The sequence below is a fragment of the Hemicordylus capensis genome, chromosome 2, assembly GCF_027244095.1.
Source record: "Hemicordylus capensis ecotype Gifberg chromosome 2, rHemCap1.1.pri, whole genome shotgun sequence".
Lineage (NCBI taxonomy): Eukaryota > Metazoa > Chordata > Lepidosauria > Squamata > Cordylidae > Hemicordylus > Hemicordylus capensis.
In genome coordinates this window covers 398,911,045-398,936,920 of record NC_069658.1, presented here as the reverse complement: position 1 = coordinate 398,936,920, position 25,876 = coordinate 398,911,045, and the positions used below count along the sequence as shown (strand labels likewise).

General features: G+C 44.6%; 1 protein-coding gene across 1 annotated transcript; it reads right to left on the bottom strand.

Moving 5' to 3' along the window:
- Positions 1-1,275: 1,275 nt before the first annotated feature.
- NOTUM (notum, palmitoleoyl-protein carboxylesterase) lies at positions 1,276-22,519 on the bottom strand. Its single transcript, XM_053294473.1, has 11 exons — positions 21,572-22,519; positions 20,250-20,302; positions 15,695-15,790; positions 14,501-14,561; positions 11,300-11,358; positions 8,084-8,186; positions 5,321-5,512; positions 4,852-4,952; positions 3,709-3,856; positions 3,073-3,120; positions 1,276-2,496 (listed from the first exon to the last, which is right to left on the bottom strand). The coding sequence occupies exons 1-11, from the start codon at positions 22,327-22,329 to the stop codon at positions 2,190-2,192; spliced, it is 1,926 nt and encodes a 641-aa protein (XP_053150448.1). The 5' UTR covers positions 22,330-22,519; the 3' UTR covers positions 1,276-2,189.
- Between the last annotated feature and the right edge of the window lie 3,357 nt (positions 22,520-25,876).

Here is a 25,876-nt window from a genome sequence, read left to right as displayed (position 1 = left end):
CAACAAATCAATCCAGAATTTTCACTCAAGGCACAGATGACCAGGCTCAAACTATCATATTTTGGACACATTATGCAAAGACCCAGCTCCCTCGAGAAGTCCAGAATGCTGTGAAAAGTTGAAGAAAAGAGAAGAGGACGACCAGCAGCAAGGTGGATGGACTCGATTACGACAGCAATGTATAAACCACTGAGAGACCTTAAAGGCCAAGTTGAAGACAGATCATCCTGGAAATTATCTATCTATTTGGTCACTAAGAGTTGACACCGATCTGAAGGCACTTAATCAATCAATCCCCGATGGCTTTTCAGAAACAACTGAAGACATGTCTTCAGCCAAGCTTTTTAGTTGATGTTTTAGTTGAATTTTATTTAACTGTTTATATATGTTTTAAACATGTAATTTTTTGTTTGTTTTTGTTATTGTAAACCACCTAGAGACTTTGGTAGTGAATGGTATTAAAATATATTAAATAAATAATGACCTTTCTATCCCCAAATAAACAACCCTTATGGTAAACCTAATCTAGTGTGTGTTGCAAAGTTTTATCACCTCATGGGCTGTAACCGACCAGGGCTCACTATCTAATTTTAGTTTACTTGAGATTAGTGTTTTGTGGGAGACTCACATAAGGACTCACAGCCAGGATTGCTTATCTGTAGTTACTAATGCCTGTTAAAAAGGTGCATAGGGGCTCTTTGTGTTCCTTTAGTTTCCATCATATTTATTTATTTACTTATCATATTTCTATACATCGCTAGGCGGTGTACAAAATTGTCCTCAAAGTAAAAAAAGGTTCAGACTGAACCAGCCATGAGATGGTTCTTGACACTTTCTGGTTTGGGAAGCTGAACCAAACAGACAAAGGCAGAAGGAAAGCACCTGCATTGTGTTAAGGTTTGTGATAGAGATTAGTTCTCAGCGCAGTTGATTTGCAATTATAACAATTTCTGAGGCCCAAACACTACAACTTAAATGTCACCAAAGAGGAGAATCATATTGGGATACATCTGAAACTACAGGTACACTCTGTATCAAAATCAGACCACATTTTTTCGAGAGTGATTGTTTGAGCTCCTATCACTGTTTCATATTTAACAACGGGTAAGTCCACTGACGGATCAAGAAACCCACTCTACAGTCAGCTAATTTTACATTCATGCACACGCATACACGCCCTTTAGGCTAACCTTGAAATTTGCTCTTCCAACCATGATAGCAACTTATTTGGATAAGCAAAAACCACTCTGAACAAGAGATGAGAATACAGTTGGGCAGGAAGAATAAAAGCTCTTTACTGTGATTGTGCTTGGTATTTTTCCCATTCCACAAATAAAAAGAAACAAGAAGCAGACTGCAAGTCATGAGGATCTAATAACAATTATAATAATGCCAAGGCTGACCCTTGCCCTCTCCCACACATATGTGACCAGAAGGAAAAACCTTTCCAAAGGAGAAGTATTTACAACATGTGAGCAAATCTTGGGTCAGCCCTTATAAATAGCATTTACATATTAAAATAAATATTTTCACATTGCCATAGTAGCACAAGGTGGGTTTTTTTTCATTACTTAAAAAAATATGTTACAAAACAATATCATTAATCATATATTTCTTGCTTATTTCTTTAAAAATTAAGTAATAAAAATCATTTTATAAAATAATACAAAATAAATTGAGTACAAGATAAGTCCATTTCTAGCCGGTGTGCTTGGTTTGTACGTTATGTTACATCATGAGATGCTGACCTCCAGGAAATCATGTAATCATGCCTTCATTTCCAATTGGACAAATAATCCAGTGCTTTTTTCCATCATGAGTTGTTGGTCTGTGGTGTGAAAAGTTTGTATGAAGTCCTTTTAGCTCTAGAGAGGATTCTTGATGCTGGCACTTTGATGCACTTGCTGCTCCCTGCAGACCGTTAATGAATCAATGTGGACAGAGATTCTGCTTGGCTGAGACTGTCCCCTGAAGCAGAGGTAATGTTTCAATCAAATGGTGTAAGCAAGGATCTGTTCGTTTCATCTTGGCACATTCACTGTGCAAGAGTGTGCGTGCATGAGTTTACTTGCGTGTTTGTGTAGATGCTTATGTGAAGAAAATTGGCAAGGAGGACAGGAAGTTTGAGAGCAGAGCTGAAAGGCTCCCTCTTGCCACAGTCACTCAGTCCTCCTTTATGGAAAACTCCCCTAGCTACCACTGCTCAGCATCCCCAGAAGTTTACTGGGCTCCAGGCCCTGCTGCTGGGCCATCTTCTGGACATCAAAGCCCATATGCATAAGAAACTGGATCACATTCATCTCTTGCCCTGTGTACTGGTCCCGGATGGTAGGGCATGAAGGGTTGCAGTGTGGCCAGGGACAGCTATCAATCAGGTGGATAGGGCAGCCCTTCAAGGGGGCTTTCCCATTCTTGTTGCTGTCGTGAAGGCTGCGATCCCAGCAGTGCAGAGCACGGGGTAAAGAAGTCCCTTTCACTTGGATGTCTGTCCAATGACTGCAAACACAAACCATACAACTTATATCAGTATATATTTTATTATATAATATATACATTATATAATATTATATAATATTATAATATATTATATAATATTATATACAAATTATATCAGTGTATGGAGTTTCACCACAATTTCCACATGAATTAGCACATGACTTGTCATGTGAGCCAAAACAGCAACACTGATTGAGCAGCTGCTCAACGCAGAGCCCACTTTGGCTGTGGACCTGAGCCACATGCAAAGAGTGGGAAAGCACCAAAGAGGAGTATGTGTTAAGGACCTGGGTGCTTTACAGAGCTGCTGCAGATTCTGCACTATTCTTCCCAGAATTAAACCTAGCAATAGAGAAGCCAGTTTATACTGGCTACTATGAAGCTAAGCTGTTCCACAAGTCTGGTGAAGAACTACGGCACTAGGGCTTAGTTGGACCTCCAGTGATGTCTTAAGAAGCGTTCCTAAGTAGATGACTGTGTGATGGTCTTACCAAGTGCTCTGCTAGACACAAAACCACATTAAAAGAAGGTAGTGCAAAGCAAGAGTGGGAATACATCTCTGTTCTGGATACTTACTTGCGTGTGATGATCTCATGAGACAAACAAGCTGGAGCAAAGCTGGCACTAAAGATGGAGGGGAAAGAAGAAGACACAGAGTAGATGTGGTAGGAAAGCAAAAGATTTCTACATTTCCTTCCTAACACCAAAGATTTGGCTGTTCCTCAAAGCAAGGCTTGGGCATCTCGGAATTTATGGATCAGCCTGACTGAGCACAGTGGCTGCTGCAAAAGGCTTTGGGTTCACATCTGAGCTGCACTGATGCACTCTCTGCACCTGATGAGGACATGAAGCACCTACATTGCTATAATTTTAATTTCATTCTGCTATGTAGCTATCTCAGTGATCAGTCATGGAGAAGGGTGGAAGGAGCTGAGTGGTAGACAGGAGCATTAAGTCAGGCCTTAACTGTAGCAGATAAAAGCACTAGTTTGAGATTTGCTGCTGAATTCCCACCAATCCTTTTCCTCACCTCGGGATACAGTTAAGATTCCTAATGCAGATTAGATGCACAGGGAAGTTTAGAATTCCTTTGACAATGTGGCTTATTAAGAGTCTAGAAGATCCCAGATTTTTAAAAGAGTAAGTTTCTAGCCCAGATTGTGACAAGGAAAAGCTTTAAAGTGTACAGAAGCAATAAGAGGCAAGACTAACGTCACATCCTTAAGGGTGGTTCTCAGCTCACGACCCAGATTCTGGATGTAAAGCCACTGTCCTTCCTGTACTGGCTGGCCAGTCAAATGTACATTGTCCACAGTGAGCTGGGCTTCATCAAAGAGCCATTGCACCACAAAAACAGGACCTACAGGGAGAAAAAGCAGAGGCAGATTTCATTGTTATTAGAGCTGCAAGTTAATTGGTTGAACTGGTAGATTAGTCAACTAAAGCTTTAATTGATTTAGTTAAATTTCAGCCTTAATTAACACAGCTTAAGTGGTTTTTAAAATATGTGGTATGCTACTATAATAGGGAATAAAAAAGCAATTATTAATTATTGTTATTAAGAATATGTATATACAACTTAACAAAAAGGTTCACAACGTTCACATAGCAAAAGGAACAAGAAAATAGTTCCTTGTCCCAAATGGTCTCACAATTGAAAAATACAAGATTCTAAAATCTAAACACACAATCCAGAAACACAGAAGGGGGACACCAGCAGCAGTCACAGGAAGAATGCTATGCTGGGATGAAAAGGGAACATTGCTTTCCCCCTACTCAATTGAAGACAGTTCCCACTTTAAAAGTTGCCTCTTTGCCCAGATAGCAGGAGTGTCTTTAAAATATTTTATTTATTTACTTATTTATTACATTTTATATCCCGCTCTTTCTCCAAGGAGCCCAGAGCAGTGTACTATATACTTGAGTTTCTCTTTCACAACAACCCTGTGAAGTAGGTTAGGCTGAGAGAGAAGTGACTGGCCCAGAGTCACCCAGCAAGTATCATGGCTGAATGGGGATTTGAACTCAGGTCTCCCCGGTCCTAGTCCAGCACTCTAACCACTTCACCACGCTGGCTCTTAAATATTCATATTAATATTAAAGATATATTTTCCTTCCAACAATATGATAGCTTTTGTTTTTTAAATTGTCTTTTAAAAAACACTATACTGAGGTTTTGGTAATATGCACATTTATTCAAATTCAGCCAACAAATTGGTTAAAAAGTTTGTGATTAATCAAAGTCTTTATGCCAACAATTGTTGGCATTGTTAGACATAATTAATACTGATACGGTAGAATCTTCTGAGGTATATTTCAGATCATCACACAGAAAAACTTTCCTTGCAGACTTACACTGAAGAGTAGGATAAATTTTATAGCCAAAGAAACAATTCCATTCATCTCCCTCTTTAAATTGCATTTTGCAGCGTTCAGGAACAAGTCCATTCCAATACCTAACAGATAAAACAACAAGAGTTAATTATGTAAACTTGTTCTGCAGGAAATATTTGACTGCAATGCATGGGATACTACATTTGAAATCTGTGAATGTGTAAATTCCAAAAAGTATGGAGCTGCAAATATGAACAATGATATATTTTGGCAAGAAGGAAGTTCTCACTACATATCTCTTAGGCCAGAACAGGTTTTATGGTACATAGTACATGCTCTCTGCAGAGCCACAACAATTCATGAACATGCTTCCAAGTAAAACTTAATCAGCTAAAGGCACTGGATACCTCATAACTGAAAAAGAGAGACTGGGTGTCTCAGTCAAGTCTCACACTTCCTTGGAAAAGAGACCTCAGAATACTTTCAGTACCTAATTCCTCTTCTGATGGCTTCTGTGGGGGCACAGGTTATGGTATCAATGCAGTCTGTTCTGCGATATTGTTTATTATCCAAGAACCAGCCAGAGTCTGCCAGGCCACGGACCTGAATCCCAGGATAACCCATCTCTTCCAGCTGCTCTGCTACTCGATCCACGTTCAGGAGAACCCCTGTTCCACCAGCACTACAACAACAACATCAGCAGCCTTTCAGTGAGATAGGTAGCACAACTACACAATGATTCAGTATCATTTACAGTATGGTCACAATTATCTGAATCTCAGTCAAGCAAATTCAACAATCTAAATCCACGGGTAGTGCCCTATGTAGGTATCAGTCAATTCAAAGAAGTCATTTTGATCCCGATTTCTCACTGTCTACATTGGCTGACCCAAAAGTAGTTTATATAAATGAGGTTATACAAAGGCTTTCAACATTCTTATTTGGTAAGTAACTGACAAGAAGGAGCAATTGAATAAAATAATTGGGATGATTTAATAAATTCTACCACTGTCCAGGTTGGGCAATAGGATCCTTAATGTCTCTTCCAGCTGTAGGATTCTAACCACTAGAGAGACAGTGAGGCTATTCACACGATGGGAGAAAATCAGGCTAGCGGAGGCTAGCCTGATTTCCTACCATTGTGAGAACCACTGGGCTCGGCTGCAAGCCCAGTGGTTCTTAATAGCAATAGCAATAGCACTTACATTTATATACCGCTCTATAGCCGGAGCTCTCTAAGCGGTTTACAATGATTTAGCATATTGCCCCCCAACATTCTGGGTACTCATTTTACCGACCTCGGAAGGATGGAAGGCTGAGTCAACCTTGAGCCCCTTGGTCAGGATCGAACTTGTAACCTTCTGGTTACAGGGCGGCAGTTTTACCACTGTGCCACCAGGGGCTCTTAAGTGGGTCACCTGCTTAAATAACCCTCCCCTAAGCCCAGGTTAGCGGAGTAAGCGCTCCGCTAACCCAGGCTCTACGATCGTGAGTTGCCACAGCGTGACTCCGCAACGTGGCAGCTCACGAGTAGACCCACGACCGGGAGGCTTAAAAGCAGCCTCCCAGCTCGGGGGTCTCCCCAGCATGCCCTGCGTACTTGTGCAGGGCATGCTGGAGCTTCCGGGGGACATGCGGCCCCCGATCCCCCCAGCCCCCGCTGGCTCTGTAACGGAGCCAGCAGTCATGTGGGTGGCCGGTTTGGCCACCCAGAGCAGACTGCTGGGTTGTCTGCGGGGAGAGCGGGCTAAGCCAGCTCTCCCCACTAACCCTCTCCAGGCGGCTCCCACTGATCATGGGAACTGCCTCAGTGTCTGCCCAGAAGATCAAAAGACCAAACTAGTGGGTTTAAAACGAATAAAAAAGAACCATCAAAATACCAGTCTAGATGGTTTAAGCTAGTGAACTGTACCATCTGCTGCAGGACACAAAACAAAAACCAAATATCCCTCAGCCCAAATACAATTACCAGTTAAATCCTGTCCATATCACCTCATTCATTGTGGACAGGTCTGAAACCTCACAGGGAAACCCACTCCCTTCTTCCTGACCCAGATTAAAACTCATCAAAGCCATTCACACGCACAGGCAAAACCAGGCTAAGGAAGCCCAGCCCGGTTTTGCCTGCGTGTGTGTATCGCTAAGATTGGGCCTGATCCCAGCAGCACTACAGCAGCAAACCTGCCTCTGGAGCCACTCTCCTAAACAAGCAAGCGCTCTTCTAACTTCATTTTTCTGATTGTCTGCCAGCCCTGGCTGCTTGGAGGGGAGGGGGGATCCCCATAATACACCACACACTCACACGGTGCATTATGGGAGCTCGGGGGGGGGGGGAGGTGACACATCCCGACCCTCCTACTGGCAGCAATGATAATTGTTTGGGCAGGCAATTCACCTGCCAAAGCAGCCACTCTCAATCATCTGTGGGGAGGTAAACTTTTTAAGGCTTTCTCCCTGCTAACTCTCTTGTCCTTTTTCACTGGTCGTGAGAAAGGGATCATCTTATTATAACTTTAACAGCAGGACAGCCATGAATATAAATCAGTAGTTAGAAAGTATGCCACCTTCAACTTTCAGGACAAGCTCAATGTCCTGAAATCCAAATTTTAACAAGTACAAATACACTATCCAAACAAGTAGAAACAATGAAAGGAATGGGCTATGAGTTGCTAACTGTGGCCTTGGCATAAATGAGGATAACTACCCTGCCTAGTTTACCTTCACCATGCTCAGTCACTGTAGTATGAAAAGATGAGCATGTGGCAAACGTTCAGCAGACTTAACGCCCATGCATTTGGATGCAGCAGTGAAAACTGGGCTTAATGTTATTTTCAGCACTTTTTTCATCAAGAGGGCAAGGGTGAATGGGGAATCATCCGCACCTCCTACCACTCAATCGGTAACCTTTCCAAAGGTGTGCCTATGTCATTTCACTATAACACATGACCAGCCTCACCCTCCCCTGCCTTTTGCTCAGTAACAGTATAGATGCAAACCATGCAAGCAAGGATTGCTCCTGCCTAAACCATCTCTACAGAAAGTGCCAACCCATCCTACTTTTGGGACTGCAGGGACTGATATGTAAGCTATGTCTCAGAAGTGCTCTTCTAGGACTTCTAGCAGTAGCACTTATTAACAGACTCAAGGAATGACAAAATGTTGAGTTTCTCTTTTGGATAGTAATTTGTGAGGTGTGTGCATGCCTGCTCTCCCTGCCCCCACTTTAAGACAGTCTTCATCTACAGCCAGGTACCTGGTTCCTGCCAGTAGCAGCACCTTCGCATTCCCAAGGCCTTTTCCCACCAACTCTTTTACAACTTCTTGTATGATGAGGGCTCCCATGAAGACAAATTCATCTGAGAGGCAAAGAAAAAGGGTTATAGTCAGCAGAATTGCTTAAGCTGAAGTTGTTGGTTTGTTTTTTTTACCCTTCTACAGAAGGCTTGGGTGGGGTGGGGGTGTATTGGAAGAACGTACCACTCATATACTGAAAGTTACAAATGGACACATCTCGGAGGAAAGAAGGTAATGAACTGAACAGATACTGCAGGTCTGGCAGTGCACCCCAGATTTAATATTTTTCATTCCCTGATGTCCCAGTCTCAAGATCACCACACTGGAAAGCTTAATTTTGGAGGATTTTGCACATTTTACTGAAGAAAATGTTTTACATTTCCTATCTGGAATGCTACCACCTCTAGAAGAAGATGGAATAGCAGCTCAACAATATAAGTAAATATTGGTTTCATTTATCAATTGCACCAGGGAGACTTATAGAAGAATAATATTTCTTCACCAGCAACATTCCTTTTTACTGAAAGTGAATAAGGGTGGGAGAATGGACCAATATAGGGCTAGCATGAAAGTCCTTCTTCCTGGAAAATGTATTGCTGCCCTGAAGCTATCAAAACACCAGCCATTGTCTCTAGATAAAGAGCCAGCATCCTAGCAAACAGTCACATTTTCAGTGTTACATCACACATGTGTTTTGCTCTAGGCCATTGGCTTCATGGCTGACTTGGAAACAGCTGCTACACCTGGTGGATCTTTCTTTAGTAATGCAAATACAAAGAATTTGTATCCGAGGTTTGTATAACCTTACAGTCATGTCATCTCACACTTACACAAAATAGATCAGAGTAAAGTAGCTACTGGGAGCAAAAAATAAAAGTCACTAGGCAAGTGAAACAGTGCCTTCTGTGAGTAATTTAAGGCACTGGACACCACTGGTCTAGATGTTATTCATCAAGTGAAGGTCTTTAATTAAAAATGCACCATTGTATGCCCAGGATGCAAAAGCAGAATAACAAATGGCAGGAAACTCATATTGCATGCCATACAATGACAAAGTAGCAAATGGAAAATATGGAACAAATGAAAATATAATGACCTGACAGTCTTCTTTGAGTTACTGGTTAACTTTTAATTATCCTGTGGTTTACTAAATTATTCCAGTTGAAACAGAGCTATCTACACTCTGACTACAATACTTATCACATCCTAATTGTGCATAATTAATATTGTTGCAAAGTATCTAAGAAACTGAGTGATGAACCAGGACAAACCAGTTAAAATCTTACCTCTGTCATGAACTCAGTAGGCTTGTTCACATGAGTCCAACCAGAGTAAAAGACCCATCTTACCCAAGTTTGGGAGATGTGCTCTCCTCTTTTCTGATAATCTGTGCGTAAAAAGCAAGGTCGGTGGGTGAAGAAGTGATAGTCTATTAGGAAGCAGCTGGTTCAGAGGGCTCTGTCTTACCCAGCATTTGTACCCAGCTCTTTAACGAGGTAGACAAAAAGCCCTTCGACCCAGCTGCTGCTTAGCAGCTGATCACATCCTCCCCCTCCTACCTTGCTTTTCACTTACAGATGATCAGAGAACGGGAGCACACACAGTTCCTGAACTTGGGGGTAAGGCTCTGCTACCTTAATTAGAATCATGAGAAAAGTCCTAGTATGTGGCACAGGCAAGCTCTAGTTGCTCAGCTCCTGCGCCCATCCGCAAAATGGAGATGATAATATTGATCTACCTTAAATGGCTGTTGTAAGGATTATGGAGATAATACATGTAAAGAATGTTGACCATTCTATTGTAGTACTGCAAGTAAAGTTTCTAGAATGCCCCCTTATCCCATTTCACTCACCTGGCTTCCCAACCCCTATGCATCTTTTACAAGCTGGTCTCAGAAAACAAGGCCAGTCAGGAAAGGCTGCCTCCCTAAAACTTAAGTGTGCAACCTAAAATGGTGGTGCCCAATCCTGACTCTATTAAACTATGCATGAGAGCAGCAGCAGTACTTTGCCAGCTGCTCTTGTACTCCAGGTACTTGGTTACTGAGGTGGTCACATGAGGGTAATAGCTACTATGGTGCTACAGGGGGAGCAAGAACACCTGTGTAGGTAAAAAATATACACATATAATTTATTTCTTACATATTTCAAGATAAACTCATTTCCCAGGGAAGCAGTTGTACCTGCTCATCCTTTTAATACTGATATCCAAAAGATTTCCTATATCAGTGGCTGAAAGTCAAAGCAATAGATCTGCTCCCTTCAAAAATACTGAATGGCTGAAATAGTTCTGTAAGAATAAAGAATACTGCTTTTCCTATACAACTGTTATTTTGGGGTTAGAAATAATTTAACAAGGGTGTTATCCCATCTGCATGTACACAGCAGATGTCATAATGTTGTTCTGTTAAGAAATGGGATTGCAAAGAATAATTACACTGTGATACATATTATCCAACAATCCAAAGTATCAGCAGCTACCACCAAATGTAAGAGGGGCAGTCTGAAGAGGATAATAATAAACTGGGCTAAGGAGTACAATAAGGTCTGTAAGCTATACTGGTAGAATTCAAAACTGCAAAGAACACTGCCTGTCAGATGGGGGGGGTGAATTTGCTTGCCCCTTAAGTCTATTGATGTGCACCACTGGGTGATGCACATAGTTTCCCTCCCTTGTATCTCCAAGATAGGGCTGTGAAGGACTTTTGCCTGCAACCTTGGAGAAAGCCACTGCGGTCTATGTAGACAATACTGAGCTGATGGACCAATAGCTTCCTATGTCCCTCAAACACATACAGAGACATCAGCTTGTTTCAGTTTGTGAATCCTGGCACTGTTCAGCCCTCCCTCCCTTGCCAAATGCAAAACTCAAACTCTGTCCATGGTGGTAGCTGCAGGGAATAAGGGAAGTTTAGTTAAATGGAATGGCTGCCTCAGACACTGAGGATGCAGCTACTTCCCTTGGGCTATTGCTGTGACATCCTTGCTTGATGGGGCTCTGAACCATGACAAAGCACAGCCTGCAAGCGGATGTTTTTATCTAGAGGATATTTATTATTCCTTCCTGCCCACTGGCAAGAACCATTGCTTTATTTGCATAACTGTAGAGAACTCAGGCCATATCCTTTTAATGCATAATGTCTGTCTGGCAGCAAGCGCCTGGCAGAAGCACTCACTTTTCTCAGTCTTGGCAGAGGCTCCGCTCCAGACATCACTTGAGCAATATGGGATGAAACTGCAAGAAATGAGAAGCATGTGAGCACCAATGTTCCCTTGACATGCTGGGAGTGGTGAGACAGGGTCAAACAAATTGAATCCTAAGCGATATGGGAAGAGAAACTAATTTCATGACTACTCAGATCTGATGGTACCAGCTGGATACTCCCCAAAATAACCCACTCACACAGCATGCAGTTTGTTTGTATATTTATCAAGTAACTTCTCCTCTCTAAGAGCTACTTTACACAGCAGCCTGCATACCAGTGATGTACCACTGGTGCTTGTCCTACATGAAGTGTGGGAGGGAGATGTACATTCCCAAACACTCAAGGGCATATACCAAGGAGCTGAGATTGACCATCGCTACCTTGATGCATCTTCAATCCACATTTGGGAGACACACATGACCCCTTTATATGCTAAACTGGTTGTACTTTATACCCTACGGGTATTGACCACAGTGAACACCAGCGGACCTGGGCTGCTATGCAACGCTTGAAGCAGTTCTAACCCTACATTTCTGCCAATGCAAATATTAAGGTCGTTCACATGACCAATTTGCTGGAGCTGGGGGGAAGGCAGAGAGTGTGGGGAAGACCTTCTCCCACACGACTGCTCATTGCTGCTGCACTGCACCACATGTGCACTCACATGATTGCTGTTGCGGCAAGCGGCATAGCAATCTGGAGGCGGCAGAAGCAAAGCCCGGCTGCCAGGAATCCCACAATGCATCGCATGAGCAGCACACTGCTTTGTGGAAATTCCTGATGCCTGCCCGGCCACTCCTTCCCTTCACCTCTTATGATTTCACTGCCGGTTGCCCACACAACTCGGCAGTGAGGTAGGAGGGCACGCACGCACACACACTTTTAACCAGGGTACAAAACCCGGGCTACCCAGTGGAGGAGTGCTGGGATCAGGAGCGATCCCAACAGTTCTTACGACCAGCCCTACTGGGGCTAGCACTGCCCTGCCTGGGTAGGGCTGGTCGGGAGAGCAACCTCAATATGTTTCCATACTGAAAAAGCAGCTTTTGCTAGTCTTTGTAGTTTCTTTCCTCTAGTTTCTGCCCCTGTAAACAGTGCAACTGAAGCAATCATCTGCCCTGCAGACCAGAAGGCAGTATGATGTTATGACCAGAGAGTAATATGATGATCCTCTGATATAACCTTATGCAAAACAAATGTGGAGAAGATCAAGTTCTCTGTTGCACCTTCCATTCTGAACAGCCCCTCAAGTACAAAGGGTTTTTAGATGTATGTCAGGGGCATAGCAATGTTCGAGTGAGCCCTAGGACAAAAAGTAAAGATGGGCCCTTCCCCCACCAGCTTTCTTGGGAGAAGGAGGAGGGGAAGAGTGAAGAACAAGCTGTTGTTTAGCTGCCAGGCCCCCCTCTTCCCCAGGGCTCCAGGGACATTAGTTCCTCCGCCTTGTTCAATTCTAGCTACGCCCTGACACATGTGTATCTGCCACACACATCTAAAATGTGATGGCCATTATGCTACTGGTTGGTCACTTCTAGCTACTGTACATTTAGCAAAAAGTTATAACTTGACAATCTTGTTTAATAGCTAATGTATTACAATATCATGATGTGGCATTACAATATAAGATATTCCCATCTTTGTCTAGTCCCTTTTGAGCCCAGCTGCATTACTGGGCCACAGCCAGTGATTTTCAAGCAATAATTGTGTACCCTTGAAAAGAGCAATCCTTTTGCTCATGTTTATGTGTAAGTTTTACTGGGAATGCTAAAAACAGAAGAGCTGCGATGTTGGATCAGACTAAGCTCACCCAACCAGATTGTTAGAAGCAGGACTTGGACAAACAATGGGGGATCACCATCAATCCCTTCTCATCTGACAATCATACTGCTAACAAAAAGGAAGTTCCATTTTGGGAAGGGGCTGCAAACCAATGGTAGAGCACTTGGTTTATATATGTAGGAAGGCCCAGGTTCTATCCCAGGTATCTCCAGGTTATCTCCCTAGTATTTCAATCTCTGGAATCAACAGGTAGGGCTGGAAAAGACCTTTGCCTGAAACCCTGGATTGCTCCTGCCAGTCAGTGGAGATAATCAAAGGCGGATTACCGCACAAACAATAGAGGCAATTGCCTACAGCAGCAAATCTTGAAGGAACGGCAAATCTTGGGGCGGGGGAAAGTTAAATGTATCTTTTTTAACTTTTAAAACTGCTGATGTGCGGTGGCAGCAGAGAGAGCTCCTGGTGGGCCTGCCCGCCTCCCAAATCCTGTTGGGCTCAGGGTTCTGCCTGCCTGGACAGCAGCAGAGATGGCAGCAAGAGACCTCCTCACACAGGCCCGCCTTCCTCCCAAATGACAGGGGTCGGGCCAATTTCGGCCCTCTGCGCATGTTGGCTAAAATTACCTCTGTCATTTGGGAGGAAGGTGGGCCTGTGTGAGGAAGTCTGTTGCCACCGTCTCTGCCACCATCTAGGCAGGTAGCGCCCTGCTGTGCCTGACAGGATGTGGAAGCTGGGTGGCCACTAGGAGCTCTCGCCACTGTCCCTGCTGTGCCACCACTGTGCAGTGGAAGTTTTAAACTTTTTTTTAAAAGAAGATTTAACTCTCTCCCCACGCTACCACCACCCAGTAGCAAATCTTGGCTGCCTATGGGCAGCAAAAAGTGTAATCTGCCCCTGTAGACAATATCAGCCTAGATGGACCAATTATCTGACTCGGTATATAAATTTTGTATGCTTATTTAATTATCCTGGCTCTCTAATTTTCATAAATTTATCTAACCCTTTTTAAAATGCTATATAAGCTAGCAGCCATAAATTACTAGCTTAAGGTAACAATGTCTTATGCATTGTTCTTAGAAATACTTAATTTTAGTCTTTCCCAAACCTACTGCAAATCAATTTCATTATTCTTCTCAGACACAGTCCTGAGAAAACCTAGTGGGGCACATGACAGTCATATAAGGGAACTGTTCTTACTGTTAAGCTATTTTTTTTCTGCAACTTCAGTTCATATTTTTACTACAATTGCTTGTTGCAGCTTGCAAGACCCACTCCTGTTTATTCCATGTTTTAGTTAAATTCTCATCTCCGTTCTGGTTCTTATCCCTGAAATCTTGTTTACTTGCCCACAGCTGTGTTCCTCCCAACTCCCAGAGCTGGTTCCCTGCTTACATCATATTTGCATTCCACCAGTGTGGGTTTTCCTCTGGTTGTGATGACAGAATGCCAGTTCCTATAGATCAAGAATTACAAAAAATATTAAGGGAGAGAAAACAACATCCTTCAAGTAGTATTAAGAATTTTATGTTTTTATTCTTGTTTTGTAGCTTTCTTCGGGCACCATATGAACAGCAGCAGAGAATAGGCTGGCTCACACAATCCTCAATAGGACAGGACAAGCGTCCAACTGAAGTTCAGGAGCCGTGCATGCTCTTGTTTTATGATTGTGTGCGGGTGTGTTTTTTTTAAAGGTGTGTGGGCAGGAAATGATCATCTAGGAAAGAGGAGCTGGGATGGATGGTGCTGTCCTACCCAGCACTCGTATCCAGCACTTTTACTGAGGAAGGAAGAATCATTGTCCGACCCAACTCTTCTCTTTTAGATGATTACTTTCTTTCCCTTCTACCTTGCTGTTTCCCTTGCACCAATCACAAAACGTGAGCGTGCATAGCTCCTGAACTTGGATAGGACACTTGTCCTACACTATTAAAGATTGTGTGAATTATAATCGTATACATACAAGCATGCATTTCAAATATATATATTTGAATGTATATAACTATAATATATATAGTTTAAAAATGTGTACACACACATATCTATCCTCTCTATATATAATTATCTTAGACGAACCCATCACTGATGCCATGTGTGGCAGCTCTCGCAAGAGTTCACAAGTGAGGGGAGGGGGAGAGGAAAGTGATGGCGGCAGGTAACATAAGGCCAAAGGACAGGCCAGCGAACAGGCAGGCAAGCAGGCAGAGAAAGTGGTGGCAGGGTGGGGGAGAGGAAGCGGCAGTGGCTGGAGGGAGAGGAAGTGAAAGCAGCAGTGGGGGGAGAAAGCAGCGGCGGGGGGTAGGAGAAAGCAGTGGCTGGCTGGGAAAAGTGGCTGGCTGGTCAGGGAGAAAAAACATTGGAGGGGGGAGGGCTGAGAATGAGAGCGGGGGGGGGCGAGAATGAGGAAGAACTAGAGGCACAGATACCAGCTAGTATGAATTTAATTTGGAATTAACTATCTTGAGTTTTTCTGATATCGATATTAAGCACGCACACAAAATCATATATATATATATCTCTCTCTCAATTTTATATTCTATATAGGAAGTAGAAGCACGAGAACCAGACTGAAGGGAATATATAACTTACCTGTTCTAGTAACAGGCCACTCTTTGGAGCTCATAAGTCTCCTCATTGTTTCATAGCGAGTGTTGCAGTTCTCTCTACTGAAGCAGTACCATCCTCCTGTCTCAGAAAAAACAAAGACCAGATAATGCCCATTTCCCCATTTTACCTATTGCATCTTGCTTTTTAGACTGTAATTTGAGAAAGAAATAATCAGCTGACTCAATTTAGTCATAAATCCTATTTTACAATATTTCTAAATGTGGTTACTCACCCTGAGTCTACAATAAGGTTACATTATACAGTGGTCCCTCGACTTACGTAAATAATCCATTCCAAACGCACGTTCGGAGGTTGAAATTTTTGTAAGTCGAGGAGCACACCACGGAAGTCTGAAAACATTCGTAATTCGAGGAAGCCGCATCTAAAAATTCGTAGGTCGAGTAAGCTGAATCTAAACTGGCAACTACTTCCGGTCTTTTTTGTCGCTCGTAACTCGAAAACAACGTAAGTCGAGTAGTTCGTAGGTCGAGGGATTACTGTATATTGAAGTAAATAAGCCCCTAACACTTATATAGTATAATATGATAAACCTATCCTATTCTCAATGTATTCCAGGTAGAACCCTTTATCATTTAGGATTTGGTGTACAGTACGTCGTACGTCTCCAGCACCCGTGATGTCACGCCAACATTGGAGTCAAACTGGTGTAATGCCAAAGATATGCTGATATAATATTACACGGGTATATTACTGAGGCATGTCAGAGAAGGAGAATGCTTAGCTAAGTTTCAGACTAAGACTCAGATTAACTCCCTCAGACCTAGCTCTTGGTTCCTATGCCAATATAAAATTATACTGACAAAATAAATGGTGTGAACCAAAACAAACCCATTGAACTCAATAGAAATTCAAAGCACACTGCCCCCTCACCGTTTACAGTGGCTGATACTGGATGATGAGGTTTATAGTCCAAATCCATCTGGGGGACCTCTGCCCACAACACCACAACAGTGCATAGAATTCAGACAAACTCTGCACCCAATCACAGCACACCGGCACATTAAAACAATATATAAAGCAGTTCCCCTGATGGGGAGCCCATAACTTAGTTCAGGAGTTCCCAATCCTGGGTCCCCATATGTTACTGGACTACAACTCCCATAACTGCAACCACAAAGGCTTCTGTAGCTGGGGATGATGGGGGTTGTAGTCCAGTAATATCTGGAGACCCAAGGTTAGGAATCTCTGACTTGGAGTAACACATAGGGTGTGCAGCATGGGATTACAGTTTTGTGTCATGCACACTTAGGAGCACACAAAGGGTAACTCTGGTGATGGCAACTGTGGAGAAGGGGCACTTTGAGCAAATAGCCTGGCCTTGGAACACATACAGGAAGAGCAGATTGCCGACACTTGTCTTCTCAGAACCTTCATAGATATCCTGCCTCAGGATATACAGAAAACATGTAAAAGGATCTTCTGTCCCAGCAGGGGATGCATGTAGGAGCTAGGCAATTCGCCCAGGAGGTGCTCCCTCTATCAGGTGTGTCTACGTGTAAGGACTTCATCTAGTAGGCAACCACATACAGGATTTGAATATGGGACCTCTTGCATGTGAAACCTGTGCTTTTGCATAGGGTTAAGGCCCCTTATGCAACCCCTTCATCCTGGCATATATGGATGGGAAAAGACAAATGCCACATGATGCCTCTTGGGTGGTGAAAAAGCTGCTCTGTGGAGTATGAGTTCTAATCCTGCCTATTCCCCCTTTTTTGCCTTTGACATCACTGGCTGATATTCTGTCCAGTGGAACTTCAGCATTAGGAACTCACTGGGGCTGCTGCGCAATGTGAAAAACAGCCTCTATGGTGTTGTGTGACAGGGAAGCTGCAGAATGACTTAAAACAGCTGCCTTTCATGTTGAACAACAGTTCCGGTGAGTCCCTAAAGCTGACATTCCACTGCATGGAAAGTCAGCCAACACTGTTAGCCAGGGTGGCAAAGATGGCTTTGACCTCCCTTCTACTGTTCTCTAGTGGGGCTTGAACTTGCCTTGCCTATGTCATGAACAAATGGGGGTGGCTCCTGTAAGAATTCAGCAGTGGCTTCCCTTGTTGTGTGTCCTCATCCCTCTCTTTCCTTACCTGGCAAGGAAACGTCTTCCCCTCTGATGGCTCCTGCTCCCTGGTAGGCCTTAAACCCCTGTTCCAGGGAGGCCTATTTGTTTATTATGCAGGCCTCCTCCTAAGTGAGCTATCTGGATATTCTGCAGTACTATTCATCCTTCCTTCACTTTGTGTTGTGCAGTCAAGAGAGTGGTTATTATCAGTCTGTTTATGTGTGTAGTATAAAGGGATTCATGGAGACTTTCTGTTATTGGATGTTTGCTGCCTGTGCCATGGTGGCTCATGCCGTGGAGGGCACAGAGATGTCCCTGTGTTTGATGGGTTGTGTGTTATATGTGTGGCGGGGTGAGGCCACAGAGGCATCTCCCTGTCATCATGTGTGCATTGGCTCCATCCATCCATGTCCATCCAGTGCCAGCTAGAGTGCTGGACTAGGACTGGGGAGACCTGAGTTCAAATCCCCATTCAGCCATGATACTAGCTGGGTGACTCTGGGCCAGTCACTTCTCTGGGTGTGTGTGTGTGTGTGTGTGTGTGTGCGCGCGCGCACAGATGTTGTTGCCACAGAGTGGCTTGGGAGAGTGGCTGTCAAAGTTGCTATATGGTCTATACCACTGTTGTTTTCTTCTCAGTTTTGCTGCTGAGTGGGCACAGTACCCCAAAGAAGTCACACCAGTATAATCAGTCATTGGTGCAGCTGGAAACAGGACTGTGTGGACTACGGGAACGCTCTCCCAGCTGCAATCCTCTGCACACTTATGTAGAAGCAAGCCCCATTAAAACACAGTGAGACTTACTCCTGAGAAAAACATGCCTAGGATTGCATGGTACTTTTTCTGAATGTAATACATGGGGGGAAAAATCGACTCAGATAAAAATAACTAATACCATAGTGGAGAATTATTGTCTCAAAGATAAGTTGCCATCATTTCCAAGACCTTTAGCTGCTCCCTGGAGAATCTCATTTACTAAAGTGAGCCTTTCACCAATGTCTAATTTTCCAGAGAATTAATCTGATGCCTTCAAGTTTTATATCTAGTCAAAACCTATACCCTGATCCTATCCCACTGGAAATGATCCAGATCAAGTGAGGCTGCTTTCTTTTTTCTCAGCACAGCAGTCATGCCTCACTGCATACCACCATTGTGCCAGCGAAGAAGAAAAGGACCTGTTTTCCACATGTTGGTATAACATGTATATTCATCTGGACTGTGCCCATTACACAAAAGTAAGTCTCACTGGCATCAGTGGAACATATTTCCAAGTTGTGATCCTGATTCAGATCTTGCTGTATGCAACATCTAGTTGTCCTGGAGGGAGATGTGCATTCTCAAAGGTGCATACAGTCATTACAGTGGGGTCTGGATGAGCAATGCAATGAGCATGCATGGCAGGCCACCTACTTATGCCTGCAGATGTCTCTTGCTGGACTGTAACTCATGTGTTTAGGATCAGCATGAAAGATCCAATCACCTGAAGAAAACGACAAGGGTTTTCATACGCAGAGCCTAACCCGGGCAAGGGCAGCCCAGCCTGGACCAGGCTGCACGTGTGAAGTGCCAGGATCATGTAACAGACATGATACAAAAGGAAAAAGGGACAGGGAAGGGGAAAGAAAGTAGAGGAGTTTTGTTTTAGTAATAATAAGCACATTTTAATGATGTGCTGAAAAATAATTACACAATACTAATAAATGTTAGTTACAGACTCACTATGGTCACCTCCTAAATCATGTTGAGACTGCAGTTCTAAGTACTCTTAGTTGGAAACAAGTTCCATGGAAATCAGTGAGCTTTTCAAACAGAAATCGCTACATGTCACCACCATGTGCAGAGACAGGATGCCTCCAAATATCAGATGCAGGGGAGCAACAGCAGAAGAGGGGGCATGCCTTCATCTCCTGGTTGTGTGGCTTCCTAAGGCATCTGGTGAGCCACTGTGGGAAACAGGGTGCTGGACTAGAAAGGCCTTGGACCTGATCCAGCAAGGCTCTTCTTATGTTATTCTATGGATGAGCTTAGAATTGGAATATAAGAGCCAATCAATTGCTATCATGTTATTCAGCAGCAAAGAGACAAAGCAGCACATATAACAAGACCAACGTTCATTCTGAGCCTTACTGAACATGTATAATAAAACCTAGGAAATACAGGGCTAAGACTAACATTACAAGTAAACAGAAAGATACAGACTAGACTAAATAGCTTTGACAAAAGTTAGGTGAATAGCTAGGCTGCCAGTAAATCTGCTGGGGCATAAGAAACAGTCAAAGGGGAAAAAAAGATGGAGACATTGGTTACAGAGAAGGCAGCCAGCACACACACAGCAAACCTTTGAAGAAAGCAGTTGGGAAGCTCTTCCTCCATCCCTAGACTTTTACAAAAAGAGCCTAAAATGATAGAACTGTGCTTAAATAAATGAAAATAAAATTAAAGAAAACTCAAGCTCACCTTCCAGGAATAGCAGCCACCTTCTACTGCCTTTTGATTCTTTGAGGTAGTAGCTAAAATAAAAACAAATAAAAGGCAGCGTGAACTTAATGAGGGAGACTGGCTCACTCAACCACAAGCTCTTTGATACACCAACTCATTATAATATCAAGAGGGTTACATAAAATACTTGGTTAAAGAACAAGAGAAAGAAACAGGAAGGCCGTCAGAAGAGCTCCAAACAGAGTCTGATCAAAGGGCCTTCTCAGGGACCCTGAGCCAGGCTGAACTGGCTTTCATCTTGCTCCAAAATAAATGCATTAAATAAATTCCTAGCATTCCTAAGTATTCCAGGCAGGAAAGAGTTATTCCACCTGTTACTGGCTGCCTTCTTAGTAACAGCCACATGGTGGAAGCAGAGTTTGAACACTCAGAAGAATTGTTTCAGAACTTTTTAAGTACTATGGTAAGTATGCTTACAACAAAAGCAGAGCAGGGACCAGCGAATTGTATTAATAGTAAGACAATGCACACTCTCTCAAATATCTTTCTTTACAAAACAAAAAATGATGATTAACAAAGAAAGGAAGCTATTATCCACACATATACAAAGAGTCTATGTAGAACTGGTTAAGAGAATCCAGAGAGTTTGGATTCCTGAAAGAAGCTCATATTAATGAGGTGGTGGGTAGCTCCACTAAAATTGCAATAAATAAATAAAAATAAAATAAATAGGGGCACTGCAGAGCTTTATTTATTATTCTATAGAGTTTCAAGGAGTCCCACTGTTCTGAAGTTTTAAAAGGTGTCCACCATGTTCTGCAAAGTTCTGATTAGCAGGACTAGGGGGGCATTCCTCTCAATAAAGGACAGCGCTCAACATGAGCCTGTAAGAAATATAGTGAATATAAAGAATTCTAATATAAATGGATAAGGCACATTAAGATGAAGCAGAAAAGTTACATCCATTGCTGTCAGACTCATTTTCTCTCTGAACACCAATCTTCAAGAGCCCTTTTGACTCTATCCATCACCTGATGAATCAGTTCACTTCCATCTGTTTCCAATTATTTTTAATACTTTGGACTTGGGGAAAGCCAAACTGCCGAAAGCTGGAGCGGCACAACCTTTCACACTGCTAGAGGTGGCAAGGAGGGGGGAAGCAAAGAAGTGAAGAGGCCAGGAGGATGAGGAAGGGGTAGGTGCTCTTAAGGGTTCCTCTCTTCCTAAGAGGCACAGGAAGGTGGTCTGCCTGAGCTGCTAGACCTAACCAGGGATGGAGCAGGTGAGGGCGAAGGGATCTCGGAGGAGGAGAGCGGGGCAGGCTGGGACTCCACACTCACCCGGCAGGGCTGCCGTCGTTGCAGGTGGCCGAACTGTTGAGCAGCATATGGAGCCTCAGCTCCTGGTGCAGATTCTGAGCCGAGCAAGGGTAGAGCGACTGCGCCAGGCTCTTGATCTGAGCCATAAAACTGTCCATGTTGCCCTCCACAGCGGTAAAGTCCAATGGGAAGCTCTCCACCGGCTGCCCAGCCGCCTCGCTCCGCTCTCGAGCTGCCGCGGGTTGCTGCTGCTGCTGCTGCTGTCCACGCCGCCTCCAGCTCTTCCTGCCCTCCCCGCCGGGGCCCCAGTGCAGCAGCCCCAAGAGCAGCAGCAGCAGCATCTGCACGGTCCTTTTGCCCATCGCGCTGTGGAGCCACCGGCTGGGAAGGAGGAGAGGGAGCCTGTGAGCGCGGCTGGCTCGCTGGCCAGAGGACGGGCGGGCGGGCGGGCAGCAGGGGCTTGGTCGCCTTGCCTTGGGCTGCGACGAGGTGTGCAGGCTGTGCACTCTGCCCCTGGTGGCGAGCGGCGCTTCGCGGGCTGGAGGCTGCTGGGGGGCTCTGGCCTGTGTCTGCTCCGTCCGTGCCTCGGCTTGGGTCTGGTCGGGCAGCTCTGGCCCCGTCTCGCTCGCTCCAATGAGCTGCGAGCAATGCAGCGCCTGGGCGTAGTTAGCGGGAGCCGGTGCCTGGTGCCCGCGCTGTCCGAGCTCTGCGACGGGGCGCGAGGGCGCTCGGCTTTTCTTGGCGCACGGACTCGCCTTCTCGTCCCAAACCACAAACATGACAAGGAGTGCACGGAGTGCACGGGGAGCCCGCCGGGGGCGCCGCCAGCCCGGGCGCCGCGTGGGGCGGCAGCAGCCGGCCAGCCCCCGCCCTGCCCTCTTCCCCCACCACACATGAGGAGGAGGGGGGAGGCTTGACTTTCATTTCCCAGCCGAGAGACGTCGCTCTGCCTGCCGTCTGTCTTTCTTTCTTTCTCCCCATCCCTCCTCCCCTCCCCGTCCGTCTGAAGAGACGCACGAGCGGGGGCCAAAAGCATCTTCCTTACATCCCGCCTAGAACTGCACGGCGGCGCCGCCGCTCCAAGGGCCTGCAGTCCAGGCTCTTCTGAACTCTAAGGAGGGCTGCATCCATTTGCCCCCACCTCCCGCTTCCTCCCTCCTGCAGGGTCCTGCGCCCCAGCTGGGGGGGGGCGGCGCGCAGGAATGAAAGGACTCGCCTCCTTGGCTGCACCTCGTTAGCGGCTAGAGGGTGCGATGCAGGGGACGCTGCAACAGAACAAGAGAGCCTCCCTCGCTGCGGCCTCTGAAACATTGCCGCGGGCTGGGAGGGGGTCGACAACCCGTCCCCTCTCCTCTCCCAGGGATACCCCGCCCTGCAGGCTCTCTGTCTCTGCTGCTGAGGAACCACTCCTGGCTGGCGAGACGCTCCAGCAGCCTGCCCTCTCCGCACACCCTTCTCCCGGCATTCTCCCAGACACGTGCTGCTGCTGCTCCAGAGTGAGTGACGGCCCCTTCGACTCTCACGTGCTAGTATTTTCGCTGTGAAGGACGATTACAGCATGAACTAACTTGAGTGAGGTGAATGTACGTTCGTGTGTGCAGGAGGACCGTTGAGCAGAGAGCTTACCTAACCCGAAGCCCCCTTTTCAGGATGGAAGGGTCGTCTACAGATGGCAGCTTTCCACTCCTAGCTGCTTCCAAGGCTCCCCCCCCCCCACCCGCATTGCATGAAAACATAAGGAGAGCACAGTTGGGTCAGACCTGGGGACTGGGGTCCAACTAATCCAATATCCACTTTGCAACAGGGGGCAGCCAGATCCCCCGATGCTTCTGAGAAGTCCACAAGCAGGATCCCCTTAGGTACTTGGTCTTCAGAATCCATGACTCTGGTACTCAAAAACATCTGCCGCAAAACGTGGAGCTTTTCTTTAGTTATCATGACTAATGCTGGATGATAGGCAAGTACCAGTGTCGTGGCCAAGCACCCTGACTTGCCTGGCATGTAAGATCTGCTCTCAGTATTCTAGTTGGGTTCTCTTAGGGTTCTGCCTTGATTGGTGGGCTCATGTCCTAGCCAGTTTATTTACCTCGATTAACAACACCGCTGTTATTCTCTTTTCTTGGAGCAGGGGCGTAGCAAGGTTGGAGTGGGCCCAGAGACAAGATTTTAAAATGGCCCCTCGCTGATATACACACAAACACACTTCACAATATATAGTGCACTCACACTCACATCCCCATTATGAATATGGTGAATATCTAGTTCACATTGCATCTAGTTTGTTTACTCTCTGCTCCTGCCAATCTCCAAGAGACTCAACATAATTCATAGGGGGTACAACATGGGCGGGTGGGGAGTCATGTGATGTGCCTCTGGGGGGCCCCTCGAGGCAGTGGGGCCCCAAGGCAACTGTCTCCCCTTGCCTAATAGTAGTTATGCCCCTGTCAACTCTTGGTGCCCACAGAAACCTTTGGTTGCCTTTTGGTAGAATACAGGAGGGGTTTACCATTGCCATCTCCCGTGCAGTGTGAGATGATGCCTTTCAGCATCTTCCTATATCGCTGCTGCCCAATATAGGTGTTTCCCATAGTCTGGGAAACATATCAGTGGGGCAACCTTTGGCTTGCTAGTCAAGTCATTTCCCTGCTGTGGGGAATCATTTGGGGATGGTATATCCTGGTTTGGGTTTGAGGAAGCTGGATGGAATTGATTTATAAAAACTGAGTGGACAGTGTTGCTCCGTTGTTTCTAGGGCTGTCACCCGATTTAAAAGTTGTAGTTTATAATTTTTTTAATTAACCAATTAAAGTTGCATAAATTTAAATATGAAAGCAATACTTCTTAAACGAAAACATTTTCTTTGTTTTTAGCTGATGCACATATGTGTGGTAGTGTTCTGTGTATAAGAGAAGGGGGATGCCTCTTCTATTGTGCTTGTCATCTGCACTTTGTATAAGTACTTGTATTATATATATATATATATATGTGTGTGTGTGTGTGTGTGTGTATACACACACACACACACACACACATAGAGAGAGAGAGAGAGAAAAAATCTGTTATTTGATTAATCAGGGACATCTGTTTAGTTGATCAAAACACTTTTTATTGATTAAATCTGTTAGATTAATTGCATGTTACAACCCCAGTTATTTCTAATCCCCTGGCTTTCTCTTCTAGTACAATGACTAACAAATTCACAAATACATTATATTTCTAAATTGAGGGGACCTAGAGTTGGAGATTAAGTTAAACCTATGCTGGATTAATCATGCCCAGCCCTTTTCTCATTAACTTCTCCTTAGTTAATGACAAGGAATATAACATATTTCTATGCATGACAGTAAAAGTGAATTTTGCACTTCATGCATTTGTATTGTGGATGCAAACTGTACATCGGCTAGAATGTGCATTTAAATTAAAAATGACTCTCTTCCATTTTCTATTTTGCATTAATAATATTCACATACAGGTAAAGTGTGTCTCGAGTCAGTGTCAACTCCTGGTGCCCACAGAGCCCTGTGGTTGTCCTTGGTAGTATACAGGAGAGGTTTACCATTGCTTCCTCCTGTGCAGTATGAGATGATGCCTTTCAGCATGAGATGATGCCTTTTAGCATCTTCCTATATCGCTGCTGCACAATATAGGTACGAGCAGGGATTCGAACCGGCAACCTCATGCTTGCTAGGCAAGTCATTTCCCACTGTGCCATTAGGTGGCTTTTTAATATGCACTCCAAAAGAAGTTCAGAAAATTACTCAGTTTGTATATGTTTCTGGACACAGATGGAGGTGGAGTAGCACTGTATGTTAACTGGAGTCCTCCACAGAAACCCTGTGGGTGAGTGACAATACAAAGCCTGAAAGGAAATGTTCTACGGGGGACGTGCTATCGCCCTCCAGATCAAAACGCTGACAGTGACTGAGAGTTGAAGGAGGAAATCAGGGAGTCGTCAAGGAGAGGCAGGGCAATAATAATGGGTGACTTCAATTACCCACACATAGATTGGGTAGATTCACAATCAGGTAATGACAAAGAGGTCATATTTCTAGATACACTGAATGACTGTTCCCTAGAACAGTTGGTCTTGGAACCAACCAGAGAAGGCGACCTTGGACTTAATTTTGAGTGGCACCCTGGATGTGGTGCGTGATGTCAGTGTCATCGACCCTTTAGGGAATAGTGACTATAGTGTGATCAAATTCAGCATACATGTAGGGAGAGAATCACCAAGAAAGTCTAACACAGACATTTTGAATTTCAGAAGAGGAAACTTCTCCAAAATGAGGAGTATGGTGAAAAGAAAGCTGAAGGGAAAATCAGGAG

What these genes read in the sequence shown, in the direction of transcription:
- NOTUM (XM_053294473.1), bottom strand. Translation starts at nt 22,329, where the DNA reads ATGTTTGTGGTTTGGGACGAGAAGGCGAGTCCGTGCGCCAAGAAAAGC. An exon ending in GTGGCCTGTTACTAGAACAG is followed by an intron (nt 14,562 to 15,694) that starts GTAAGTTATATA and finishes CTTGATCTATAG; the next exon opens with GAACTGGCATTCTGTCATCA. An exon ending in ACCACCCTTAAGGATGTGAC is followed by an intron (nt 3,121 to 3,708) that starts GTTAGTCTTGCC and finishes CTCCATCTTTAG; the next exon opens with TGCCAGCTTTGCTCCAGCTT.